We start from the raw sequence: 14,273 nt of genomic DNA, 5'->3' as shown, positions 1-14,273 counted from the left end.
AATTCAGAAAACTGCCGCAACCCAGGCGCCTCTCGTTGATGAACACAAAGCCTCGTCGACGAGACCAAGAAGACCCTTCATCAACGAATATACAGTTCTCATCGACGAGTCCTGAAGTCTAAAAATTTCTTACTCTCGGTAATTGTTTGTCGACGAGCTTCAGTACCTTCCTCGACGAACCTCTATTGTTTCCTCGTTGGCGAGCATAGGCTCTCGTCGACGAGTCTTGCTGTGCTGCCCCTTTCATGTTTTTCCTCATTCCTTTTTTGCTTACTAAAATGGAAGTATAAGAATCAAAACTAACAGAAGATGTCTCGAATTTAGACTTGTATTGAATTTGAATAAGATATAATATAAAATTATATTGAAATTTGTCTAAATTCACTCGAATCTGAGTCCAAGGTCTGAAACTCATGCTCCTAAATGCAACATGAGAGTATATAAAGTGAGTGTGCTTTGGGGTTTCAATGACTTTACGTAAAAAATTTAAGATCAAAATTCAGACAGGACAATAAGGAAAAAAAAAAAAAACTCATTCAAAGTTTTTAAATTGTAAGAACAAAATCCTAGAAGAGGTTCCTTTGATCAAAGTGAGTCTTGATGAACACAGCAAATGAGTGCGCCTCAAAGAGAAGCACTCCAACCCCTTTCATTTCTTTACACTCAATATTTTTAAAGCAAAATTTAAACCACTTTATAGGATTTCTTCTATTTCTTTCTTATAAGCTTTAGTTTTGAAATCACTTGCAAAGTTTTGATCTTTGGTGAAGAAAACAATTTCAAAATTTCGAAATAACTTTCATGGCCCCGAGTTTGCAAAAAAAAAAAAAGAAAAAAATTCTTTCAATCTTGTCGACAAAATTCTAAAATGGATATAAAATGTAATATTTTAATTGTAAATTGGTTTGAAATTTATTTTGCGACGTCCAATTAAATTCACTGCTCAATGTTCCAAAAAAGAATTAAGATATAATTAAAAATTTATCAAATTTTAAAATTTTGGCCAAATACTTAAAAGTTGCGACCTTAACTTTCAAATTTTAGATTTGAATTTGAATGAATATAAACAAATTTTAATATAATTTTGTATTATATTGTACCTAAATTCAATACAAGTCCAAATATAAAAACTATCCAAATATATAAAAAACGTTTATATAAATTCGACAACTATTAGTAGAGTTTAAAAAATTTATTCATTTTTCATGTCATATCAAAATATTTATGAGATTTGATAAAATAATAACTGTTTGAATTTTAATAACAGAGGGTTTTGGTTCACCTTGTAATTTTAAATGACAAAACTATAACAGTTACATAATTTAAAATTTTTCAATAGTTTATTTCGGACAAAAAATTGAAGGTATTTGAGAAAAGTCAACGCATGATCTTCATCTTAGCCGTCCATCACATGATTTACAGTTCACACTTTTCCCCCAGGACACGTAATGACACGTGGCGATTTTAGATTAGCGCTCACAGTTTTTGCAAATATCTACCTACAGTCGAAACTGCTCGCTTGCTCCGAGGGGAAGAAAATGGAGCTCCCGCCGATTTCCTGCATCAGTATTCTCCTGCTTGGTGTGATCAGTCTCTCTTTCACTTCGCACGCTGTTGCTTCTGATCACTGCAAAGCATGGCTGGTCCAATCCATCCCCACCGACATGCCGCTTCTCTCCCGCGTCCCCGGCGTCCTCTCCACCGGTAACGCCCACTTACAACTTCTCCCACTTTTTTTTTTGCCGCCTTCGATTCCCGAGAAAACGTAGGAAAAGAAAAGAAAAAGAAAGCGAATGAGAATTTGTTGAGGCTTACATTGCTTTATTGACTTTAGTTGGGAGGTGGGTTTTTCAATTATTGGGACAAAGTCGGCGTAAAATCCAGGAATTTGTGTTCACATTCTGATTCTTTGCTTGGTTCTAGGGCTTTATTGCATAAATAATGGAACTTTTTTTTGGCTAATTGTCTCTGTTTGGTTCATGGGAAAATGTGGGAGAAACGAAAAAAAAACAAATTTGTACACTGGGAGTTATGGAAGGATAGAATATAGTATTAGTGGGAGTGCTTGTGTACTTGTGAATAGAGCATGTTCTAAGAGGGCATTTGTTTTGCGGCATCTTTCAAAATTTTGGAAATCACATTTGTTCAATGATAGGAATCTGTGGGCATATTGGCATTCCTGAACATATAAGGATTTTCATGAAACATGAACATCCTATTTCTACCTTCTCTTGTGGATAACTTTTATAGAAATCCTACTTGGACCAAATTACCCTTATTATTTTGGCTTTTCGATAATAATGCCCCTATAATATAATTATGCTCTATTATTAGATTTAAAATAATAATAAAATTACTAATAAATTGAGAGTAAATATTTTAAATTAGCACAAATATTTGTTATTTTAATTAGAAATTATATATAAAACATTAATTAAAATAAAGAAGTAATAAAAATTTTATGAGTTGAGGAATCTTGTTTCTTCAATATTCTTGAATTTGAATCTTGAATTTAGATCGAAGAATTCTTGCAATCCCTCGTTGCTTAAATATTCTTCAATTGATTTCATTAGCATCAAATATCCTGTGGCAAATCCACTTACGATAGTTTTTTTGAATTGGTTGTCATTTCCTTTTAGTTTCCAGTGACCAGTGAGATCTTCTTCTCTCTTGTTATTTATTTCTTATTACTATTATTAATAAAATTTTCCAATAGTTGATCACTTGTGGAGATTTGTGTTTTTGATTTGTAGGCTTAGTATATGCAATTTTGTGTTTTGTGTTTTTTATTTGTAAGTTTTGGAATATACAAAATTTTTCAAAAAAAAAAAAAGTACTATTGCATGGTTCTTTTTAGTTGTAGTATAGCGGGATTCGCACAAAAGATTGCATGTTTTAATTTTTTTTAAAAAATAAACTTAATCTGTCTTCAAGAGACAAAATGGGTAGGAGAGAAAGTTTGAGAAATTGAAAAATCAGGATTTAAACTATGCTACATTGGTAAATAGAAACATAAAATGCGTTGGTTATTTTTGTAGACAAAGACCGAAAAGATAATGTAGTAGATGTTAAAAGAACTGGAAATAAGATCATTGAAATCACGATAGGTTTAGGCCTGGAAATAGTAAACGTTATTAGTGCGTATGCTCCCCAAATATTCTTAGTAGAAAATCTTAAAAAACAATTTTGGAAAGATATGGATAGTATTGTATAAGAAATACCAATTTCTGAAAAGACATTCATAGGAGCTTATTTGAATAGTCATGTTGAAAAGGATAATATAAGACACGAGAGGATACATGGAGGCCATGGATATGGAGATAAAAATGAGGCCGGTAATACAATCTTAGATTTTGCTATGTTTTTCAATTTGGTTATTTTGAATACTTGCTTTATAAAAAGAGAAGAACACTTAATAACCTTCAAGAGTGGGTATAATATCTTGTAAGAATTTGTAAAGTTATTTTAGGTGAAAGTTTGACTACTCAATATAGAGTCTTAGTTTTAGATATACATAGTAAATATTGGAAGAGAAGGAGTAGCATAAATCAACGTAAGAGAACTAGATGGTGGGACTTGGAGGGAGATAATATGGTAAAATTCAAAGACAAAATGAGCAAAGAGTGTGATTGGATAGTAGGGGATATGGTTGTCCTGAAAAATATAAAGAACCAAGAAAAAATGCACAAAATGACTATTAGTGAAGCTAAACATAGAGCTTATGATACTTCATATACTAAACTAGATACAAAAGGAGAAAAAGACGTTTATAAACTTGCTAGAGCTGGAGAAAGGAAATGCAAAGATTTAGGTGATGTAAAATGTATAAAGGACGAGATACTTTGATAAGTTGTTTATTGAAAACCAAAATGAAAGATTTTCCTTGGAAGTGACAAAATGAGGAGAAGACTATTTGCAAAATTAGAGTCTTTGAAGTTAATATGACATTAAGAAAGATGAAAAGTGAGAAATCTATAGGAACAAATAAAATACCAATTGAAGTGGAAATGTTTAGGGGACAAAGGAATTATTTGGTTAACAAATCTATTCAACACTATTATAAAAACCAAGAAAATGCTAGTAGAATGGAGGAAAAGTACGTTAGTACCTTTGTACAAAAACAAAGACGACATTCAAAACTGTAATAACTATAGCGAAATTAAGATTATGAGTCATACGATGAAATTATGGGAAAGGGTAATTGAACATAGAATAAGATTAGAAACAAAGATTTTAGAAAATCAATTTGGTTTTATTTCTGGGAGATCAACAACAGTGGCTAATTAAGAAGTTTAATGGAAAAGTAGGGAAAAAAGAGGGATTTGCATATGATTTTTATTGACCTAGAGAAAGCTTATGATAGAATGCTTAGGGAAGTTCTTTGGTGGGTCATAGAAAGGAAAGGAATGTGTACTAGATATACAGAGGTCATTAAAGATATGTGTGATAGAGTAGTGACTAGCGTTAGGACTATAAGAGGAGAATCTAGAGATTTTCCAATCACAGTGGGTGTACATCAAGGTTCTACTTTGAGTCATTATCTTTTTAACTTTAATTGATGAACTAACTAAAAATATCCAAAATGAAATTCCTTGGTGTATGTTGTTTGCAGATGATATCGTGTTGATTGATGATAGTAGGAGCAGAGTGGAATCTAAGTTAGAACTTTGGAGTCACTTCTAAAAGGTTTAGGATAAGTAGGAATAATACAGAACATAAGAAATATAATTTCAATAATGTAAGGAGTAGAAATAGAGAGGAGATTAAACTTGATAATCAAGAGATTAATAGCACTGATAAATTTAGATATCTTGGATCTATTATGCAAGTTGAAGGGGAGATTGAAGAAGATGTAGTGCATAGAATTAAATAGAGTTGGGTAAAATGGAGGATTGTGTTCGGTGTGTTGTGTGATCGTAGAATACCCTTAAAATTAAAAGGAAATTTTTTTTAAGATGACTATAAGATCAGATATGCTTTATGGTTCAGAATGTTGGGCAACTACGAAACAACATGTACAAAAGATAAAAGTTGTTGAAATGTGAATGTTAAGGTGGATGAGTGGTTTAACATTAAACGAGAAAGTAAGAAATGAGCATATATGTAATAATTTAGGCATAACACCAATTGAAAATAAGGTAACGGAGGGGCGGCTTAGATGGTTGGGGCATTTGAAATGTAGACCTAGTAGAACATGCGTGAGGAGCAGTGAGTTAATTATTGTTTTTGGCATGAAAAGGGGTAGAGGCAGACCTAAAATAACTTGGAATGAGGTAGTGAGGAAGGTTTTAACAACCTTTAATCTAATAGAGGAAAACGTTTTTTATCGAATGAATTGGTGGAAAAGAATTCATGTAGCCAACCCCACCTAGTGAGACTTAAGACTTATTGTTGTTGTTATTGTTGTATATAAAATATTAAAAAAAAAAGGGGCAGCGCAGTGCACAAAGCTCCTGCGTATGCAGGGTCCGAGGAAGGGGCGGACCACAATGAGTCTATAGTACACAGCCTTACCTTGCATTTTTGCAAGAGACTGTTTCCACGCCTTGAACCCATGACCTGCAGGTCATACGACGACAACCTTACCGTTGCGCTTAAGCTCCCCTTCAAATATTAATTAAAGATATTAATTATAAAGTTTCAATTAAAATTAAAATAATTAAAATATAAAATATTAAAATGGGAATTAAAAATATAAATTTACATAAATTTTAGTTAAATTTTAATTATAAATATTAATAATGTTAACAAATTACAAATATTAATTAGAAAATTTTAATTTATAATTAAATTAGACAATATTTAAAAAAGGAAATATCTGTTGAAAGTTTTAATATTTATGTTAATTAACATGTTAATTGACATTTTTAATTTATTTTTTTATTAAAATTTATTATAATAGTTAATATTTAGACACCATATTTTCCTTAAGCTTAATTATTTCGGTTAATCTGTTATTAAGTGTTAAATGTTTTAAATTTAGAGTTGTTGAAATTTTTAGAATATAGATTTAATTAAGTACATATTCTTAGTAAGCGTTTGTATTGAAAAATAAAATTGTTCTCATATATTTGTTAGACACATGTCAAGGGTATAATGCATGGTTCGAAATCGCGGTCGCGGGTAACGTCGCGAAACGGTCGCGGGTGTCGCGGGTCGCGGGAGACGCGGGTGTTACGTAACGGGAAGCGGGCGTAACGGTCGTGAATTTTTTTCACGCATGCACAACCATGCGAAAATTAAAAAATAAGCATGAAATCCATTAATACATGATTTTTAATGAATTTTGAAGGCTTTCATTCAACCTACAAATGCTTTTTAATAGGCATTATGATTTTTATATTAATTTTAGTGCGCTGTTTACAAAAAAAAGCATATTTTTTTATAGTTTACATTACTTTAATGAGTAAAAAGATGTAGAAATGTAAGAATCAATTAATTTAAGTCATAAAGTTACTAAAAATGAATCAATACTCAATAGACTTAATACTCAATATACACATTACACATACATGAATTTAAAAAGTGATTAATATCAAATATCAATAAATAATTGAAAATACATGAATACAATATTACAAATTTATAATATAACACATGTCACCACCAAAAAGAATGACGTGGAGGGTCTTCATAATTTGCATCTGTATCTTGAGATTGGGATGGGAAATTATCTCCCCATCCTTGTGGAAATACATAGTTGAATGAACCCAAGTTTGCATCATTTTGTTGTTGCTCTTGAAAATGTACTGGTGATGAAAATTCTCCTGAATAATGTCTATAAGTTGGGGCAGGGGCTGGCTCTGGGTAGTGTGTAGAAGAAGACTCACTAGATCCTGAGATTCCTAATCCACTGGGATAAAAATGTGAGTCACGAGATGCATAATGTGGATATGCTGGATGAGATCCAAATGATTGTGATGATGAACCATCTAAACCAAAGTCGCCAAAACTACGAACCACACCATATGAATCTTCAGTAGAATCGCTAGGGTCACCACGAGCACTCCTCCTTCTCCTGGGTTGTGAAGATTGGTTCCCTGGAGGAATACCCAAGTCATAATTTTCAGGTATGTCATGTAATCCATAAGGATCAGAAGGATATATATCCCTTCCAAATGATGTCCCTGTATCATATCCATAATTATATTCTACACCGCCGCCTCCACCACCACCACTGCCACCCCCCCCAACCCCAGCTCCAGCACCACTATTACCATCATCATCACTTGGTGGGCTCAAACCAAGATTGTCATCACTTTGTGTACGTTCAGGGCTTGAACCTGAATCATCATGCGCGTTTATTGGTGGTTGATCACCTCCTTCTGTAGTACCACCAACCTCTTCATTTAACCAATTTGAATTGTCCTGACCATCGAGTAGTGGTGTCTCTCTCTCCTCTAACCATTGACTTAAAGGATCATCTTCTTCGAAAATGTAGTCCAAATTGATAGGATTGAAACCCTCTTCAATTTCTCGTTGGCTTCTTCTCATTGTACGTCTTAACTTTAACCTCATGTTGTAATGTACGAAAACAAGTTTTTGTAGTCTCATATACTTTAATCTATTTCTTGTTTTCGTATGGATGAGGCTAAAGGTGCTCCAATTACGCTCACAGTTCGAAGCTGATGTGGTCTGGCTAAGAACTCTAATTGCTATTCTTTGGAGCTCAGGAGCACACAAGCCATAATGAATCCACCATTCAGCTGCATGAATAATTAAAAAGAGTTTTATGTTAGTATAGCGTATTTCAAAAGTCAAATTTGAACACAAAGAGAGAAAATAGAGTAATTTTCCATTATTTAGCTATATAGCCATATTTACCAGGATTTGTTTGTTTCACTGCCCTTTGAGCCAACGGGGTTCCAAAAGTCTCCTGCCTATCTCGATATAGCAACAACTAAAAAATGATGATTGTGAAATATAATTAATTAATTAGATGTATTAATAATTATTCTTGAAAGTATTACAGAATACTAGAACAATTCATTATTCAATTTAATGGAACAAATACTTACTTGATTAATAGCCCGAATTTGAGTATCTATATCGGGTACCAACTTGGTTATCACTTTTTTAACTCCATCCATGACTTCTCTAGCAACTTCAGGAGAGGGTGGGGCACCATAAAGAAATTGTGGGTTCAAAAAATACCCTACAATTAAATTTAGAAACATATTAATCAATAGTTTTCTAATGCAACTATGCATAATTTAAAAGTTAAAATAATAAGAAATTGTATTTGATTTACACTTACCAGCAGCGTGCAAATCTTGGTGCAACTGAAAACTCCACCGGTTGTCAATAATTTTCCAATAGTCTTTGTAAAACCGGCAATCTTTTTGAATGGCCAACTTCGCCCTATCAATTGCCTCGTATATGAAGCCCATGGTTGGTTTTTCATCACCATCAACCAATTTAAGAACTTTCACCAAGGGTTCTTGCACTTTAATTATATCAGAGGCCTTTTGCCAAAACTCTTTGCCTAAGATAATTTTCTTTGAATCATATGCTGGGCCTGATTTTGCCATTCCAAACCTTGAGTTTTTCCAAGCATCAGATGTAAACATTTCCCTTAGTGCTTGTTTATGCCTGACAATAGTCTCCAAAGCAATGAAATTTGTGGCAAATCGAGTGATGGCAGGGCGAAGTAACTCTCTATTATTTGTGAATTTCTTCATGAAATTCACTGTCCATGTGTGGTTGTAAATAAATGAGGTTATTGTTCTTGCATCTTCTAAGACCTTCTTCACGTTACTTTTCTTACCAATATCTTCAAGAATAAGGTCTATGCAATGAGCTGCACATGCTGTCCAATAGAGATTGGGCCTCTTCTGCATTAATAATTTTCCTCCTGCCTTCATTGCAGCTTCATTATCAGTCACTACTTGGACAACATTCTCCTCTCCAATTTCTTCAACCACCTCATCCATTAATCTGAAATGAAATTATATATTCAATAATTACTACTATTAATTAAAAACATGCAAGTCCATAATACTATTTGTATATACAATTAAAATTAGAAAATTACCTGAAATAATATTCAGCTGTTCTGCTTGGCACATCAGAGGCATCAACTGATTTATGAAACACGGTGCCTCTATCACAATAAACTAAAAAGTTTATAATGTGTTTTCTAGTTGGTCCTGACCAACCATCACACATAAGTGTTACACCTCTTTCCTTCCAAATTCCAGCAAAAGAAGCTATATAATTTTTCATTTCTTGATACTCTTGCTCCAAATAAATTTCAGATATCTCATAGGGTGATGGACCCTTCACCCCCTTTCCAACCTCTGCAGCAATATCAAGCATAGGCTGCATAAATGGAGAGTCAGCTACATTCGCTGGAATCCGATTATAAATTAGGAATTTTCCAACCGCTTTTCCTAATTTACTTCTTAAACCTTTCAGTAACTTGTGTTGAGTTTTGGTTGTTTCGCACTCTTGCTTCTTTCTAAAATAGGATCCATTGCCTTTAGTCTAGCTTCAGGGGCATCAGGATTGATCCATTGTCGTCCACTACCTCCAACTTCTCGACCACTATAAGATCGAGCTCCTGCTCTATTGAAACCACTGGTAGCACCACTGCCAGAGCCACCTCCCTCTTCATAAATATTACCCCTTCCAGTTGTTCTTGCTCGAAATCTTTGTCTATCTTCCCATTGTTGTTGTGATCGCATGCTTTCTTGTCGAGCAAATCTCATACTTTCTTCTTCCAAGTCTTCTTCATCGCTCAAATTCTCAAAATCTCCTCTAATTTGGGCTTCTGCTTCTTCTTGCCTTTTTGTTTATCTCTTTTCTTCTCAGCATACTGTTGTAGATGTTTCATCATTTGTTCTCTTACTTGTGTGGTCACATTTGAGCATCCAGCTACTTGACCCTTTTTATGTGCCAAGTGTTGTTTCAAGCGTGTAATGCCCCCTTTGATTATCTTCCCACATAATTTACACATAATAACATGTCTATTACCGTCTACCGCAGTACCAAAATGCCATCCAATATCTTCACTAGGTAAGTTTTCATTTCCTCTATCACGTGACATATTGATAGACTTAATTTGATGATCTCTACACAAAATATAAAGAAATACAAAGTTACAACTTACAACCTTCCTACAATGACAGGAATAATATAATTAGTAATTTAGTAAATATTAAATAATAAGTACTAAATAGTCCTAATTTTAAATACTTATTACGTAAAAATAAGTATAATATTTGATTAAAAATAATAAGTAATGTTTATTATTTTTATATTTAAATAAACAAAATTATAAAATATTAGATATTTTATTACAAAAAAAATATATTCCTTTATCTTTAAAAAGATATTTTCATTATTTTTATAGCTTGATTTTATTTTCATTTATAACTATAAGAAATTAACAGGTGAAAAAGATTTTTACTCTATTTTCATATACATCATAGCATCACAAATAGAGATCCATACATTACAAATTGACTATTTAATTTTTTAAACATTTCTCAGTATATGGATTAAAATTAAAATTTTCTACAAATTCTAGTAGTAATTAGTAAAAATCAAATTTATTAATGTATTAACTATTAGATTAATTTTTTTTTATTAAGTTATTAATTTTTACTTTATTTGATAACTAAAAACAAAAAATAGATGTAAACATTTATTTTACCTAATTTTAAATTTAAGGTCAAAATAATGTTTTAAAACTTAAAAAATATTAATAAATAGGGTCAACCTACTCAAGAAATGGCAAGTAGATACACATGTAACATAAAATGGGTGACAGATGTTATTTAATTTTTTTTTCTTTATAATATGAATATTATTTAATATTTTTTCAATAGATGGGAGTGAATATGATATCTTCTTTATCAAAATGACCACTTTATCCAGCTGACATAAATAGTATGTTAGCCAATTGGTGCCATGAATTAATTTTATTTCTATAAGTTTGGCAAATCCTAAGACTAAATATTATAATAATTGTGCAGAGTATTCCTTGGAATTCTTTAAGAATGGTGAAAAATAGAGCTCAATTAAGCCTAGATAATATAAAATGCCATCACATGGATGTCTTGTGTACATACATTATTTTAATGCTTTGTTTAGATGGTGAATGCAGTAGTGGATTATTGATATTCAAATATTATTATAAAAAAGGCTTCAATTATTATTGGTAAATATTAATTATTTACTAACCTTAAAAAATATTAATTATATAATATTAATAATTGCTTGCTATGTCATGGAATTAATTTTCATAATTATCTTTTAAAAAATATAATACAATTAAAATATTTATAAATTAAGAAAATTTTATTTTACATAATTATTAATGATTTCTAATTTTTTACTCTATTAAATTACTTTTTTTTTAATTCAATTTAACAAACCTATTTTACAACAAAATATAATTTTAAAAAATAAACAGAATGAAAGGAATGAAAAGGGCTGTGGCCTGTGGTGCAACAAAATATAATTTAAAAAACAAAAAAAACATAATGAAAAGTGCTGTGGGTGTTAGAGTGTCTCATACGCTGAGGCCTGTAGTCGAGTCAGACCGAGAGAGAGGAGGGATTCGAGGGAACTCAGAGGAGCCTCGAACAGTCGAAGGAGCGAAGCAAAAGCAGCGAGCCAGAGATGACTCCAAGCTCCGAGTCTCCGAAGCTGAAATCGAGAGGCTGGCTGGTGCGACTGCGACGACTGGCGGAGGAAGGTGCCGACTGCGATGACTGGCGGAGCTGCTGCAGACCTTTTTCCGTCGCCGGTGACTCGCCAAGTTGCTGGAACTGGAAGCCTGGAACTGCAAGTCTGCAATTCTGAGTAGATCTGCTCGGTAGCCTCGAAGCCTTCTTATTGCCGAAGGCCAACAAATTTTCAAGGTCAGTTTGTAACTTTCCTTTTTAGCCTTTGAATGGCAGATGGGTGTGGGGACTGGGGAGAGGGGGAAAGCAGCGTTGCTGCCTGCTGCCCGTCAGCGAATATGCTACCTGTCGGCCATGTAACGGTCCGTAACGGACGTTACGACATGTAACGTTGGAGTATCGGCCGTTACGTGCCGTTACGCCTCCGTAACGGCCGTTACGGCCGTGAATTTTTTCCGAACCGCGATATCGGCCCGTATCGGTTTCGGGCCCTCTGATTTCCGTTACGTATCGGCCGTTACGCTACGTAACGGCCGTTATTTAAAACCATGGTATAATGGTCATCTTCTTAGCATATCTGCCCAAGATTCCCATGTTGAACCAAATATTGATATGGGAATCCTTTGTACATTCCTGGGAATCTTGCAACGTGAACCAAGCAAAAATATTCTCATGAGGCAGACATCTTATTCCTAGGAATATGATTCTCGAGAATATTATTCCATAGGAATATTTTTGAAGTCGTGAACCAAACGATTCCTGAAGGGCTTTTTAAGGCAATGCTGCCTGACTGCCACTAAAAGTTAAATGGGAACTTAGAATAAGAGTGTAAAGCCCAAATAATTTGTTATATTTTATCTATTGGCCTCGCATTGTGGCTCCAAAATTATTTTTTCTTTTAATGAGATGCCATAAAATTCAAATATTTTGACGGTAGCTTACAACTCTCAAGAAATAACTTCCAATTTAAATTTAAATAAAAAAGTCATGTTAATTTAAAAGGATATGATTAATAACTGTTCACATTTTACAAACTAGTTGTGGAGTGTGTGCTTGACATTTTTAAGTTTAGGGAAAAATACATGAGGTTTGGTAAAAAGAGGCAAACCTCTTGTGAGGCTTTAAAAATTCTATAGCCTTTCTCTAAGATTTGGTGAAAATTTCAAGGACCTCTCATGAGGTTTGGCAAAAAGAACCTGTGTCTCCCCGTATATTCGGCAAAAAGGCAAGGGATGGGGTGTAAGTGTCCCAAAAATTAAATGTTAGGGAGGTTTGTGGAATTTTTTAAGCTTAAAGGGAGGTCTGCGGCTTTTATTCAAATCTCTAGGGGAGGTTTGTGAGATTTTGAAACTTCTAGAAGATCCATGTCTTTTTGACAAACCTCAGGGAGGTCAGTATTTTGCAGTATTTTTTACCTTAAATGTACCAGTTTTAGGGGATAATGGCGGAGTTAAAGATAATGAGAAGTTATGAAGGTTTGCTTAAATTTTAAAATGAAAAATAATTTATTAATTACTACCTATGATTTCTAATATTGTAATTATAGCATAACTTGTAAATTTGAGGTCATTTTTGGAAAGATGATTGAAGAAAAAAGATGATTGAAAATTGCCTAGACTTCCCTTAATTAATAGTAGAAATAAGGAATCTTAATGACAAATTTAGTATAATTAATTCGTTGTCCTCTCTCTTCCACTTCCTGGTGAGGTACACTGTCGTCAGAATTTTTCTGAATGTCTTCAAGTTTGCTTTCTATAGATTTATGGTCGGTTTTGTGCTATTCCTTTATTATTTTCAATAAATGCTGCAACGAATAATGCAAGCGAGGGCAAATATTACCTCAGAGGTATTGATTTAATTACATCTCAGTCTCAATATTTTCTGAAAAATTCACTCTTAACTGCCCTGATATGAATATTATTGTTTGGCACATAACATATTTTCTGCTTAATTAATCTCTTGCAATTACTTGGCTTCACTGAGTTGAGATTGTTTTTATGAAACCTTAAAGCTCTCAATTTCTTTTCCTTTTCATTCATTTCCTTAGAACATTAGTTCTGGTTGGACGCTGGCGATATATTGGAAAATAGAAAAGGAGGAAAAAAAAAGTGACTTAAATTTTTCATTGTTGGGGACCTAACAGAACAAATTTTTCAATCACTGCAGCCTAATTCTGCTGCCTGATTTACTTCTGTGGAGTCTATTATTCTCTTGTACCTAAAGCAACATAAAATTCAAAATTTGTTAGTTTATTTGTTTAGATACATTTTTTTGGTTTTCATTTTTGTTTTCATGAATAATGTTCACCAGCGGATGTTTTTCGGTGGCTGGCTGGGAACTCTTCGCAGAGTCTCGACATAATTGCACAGTACTGGCAGTTAAAAGCACATCCTGATGATCCTCGATCAGGGGATTATGGATACTCTAGATCTAAAATGCAGAAATTTGGAGCTCAAGAAGGCTTTGATGTTCACAAAGCCATCACTGATGCTGCAGATCGCAATGTTAGTGTCAGGTACATTTTGAATCTAAATTGAAATTAAAAAATTTTAGCCTCCTTGTCAGTATAAAAGTTACTATTGTATTCCATGTATGAAAATGATTGGGAGTTGCATTTGATAAAAAGTTGCAAATCATTTA

At 33.1% G+C, this 14,273-nt stretch overlaps 2 protein-coding genes across 2 annotated transcripts in view; one reads left to right on the top strand and one right to left on the bottom strand.

Moving 5' to 3' along the window:
* Positions 1–1,417: 1,417 nt before the first annotated feature.
* Positions 1,418–14,273, top strand: part of LOC131151646 (uncharacterized) — a 47,988-nt gene continuing 35,132 nt past the window's right edge. Inside the window, exons 1-2 of the mRNA XM_058102926.1 lie at positions 1,418–1,704; positions 13,944–14,148. Of these exons, the coding sequence (XP_057958909.1) occupies positions 1,449–1,704; positions 13,944–14,148 (461 nt within the window). The 5' untranslated portion in view covers positions 1,418–1,448. The remainder of the gene's footprint in view (positions 1,705–13,943; positions 14,149–14,273) is intronic.
* Positions 6,514–9,329, bottom strand: LOC131151645 (uncharacterized). Its single transcript, XM_058102925.1, has 5 exons — positions 9,035–9,329; positions 8,258–8,937; positions 8,019–8,155; positions 7,825–7,900; positions 6,514–7,706 (listed from the first exon to the last, which is right to left on the bottom strand). The coding sequence occupies exons 1-5, from the start codon at positions 9,325–9,327 to the stop codon at positions 6,601–6,603; spliced, it is 2,292 nt and encodes a 763-aa protein (XP_057958908.1). The 5' UTR covers positions 9,328–9,329; the 3' UTR covers positions 6,514–6,600.

This window comes from Malania oleifera, chromosome 3, assembly GCF_029873635.1.
Source record: "Malania oleifera isolate guangnan ecotype guangnan chromosome 3, ASM2987363v1, whole genome shotgun sequence".
In the NCBI taxonomy this organism is placed as follows: Eukaryota; Viridiplantae; Streptophyta; class Magnoliopsida; order Santalales; family Ximeniaceae; genus Malania; species Malania oleifera.
The sequence above is the reverse complement of the archived record's forward strand: the minus strand, read 5'-3'. Positions and strand labels throughout refer to the sequence as shown.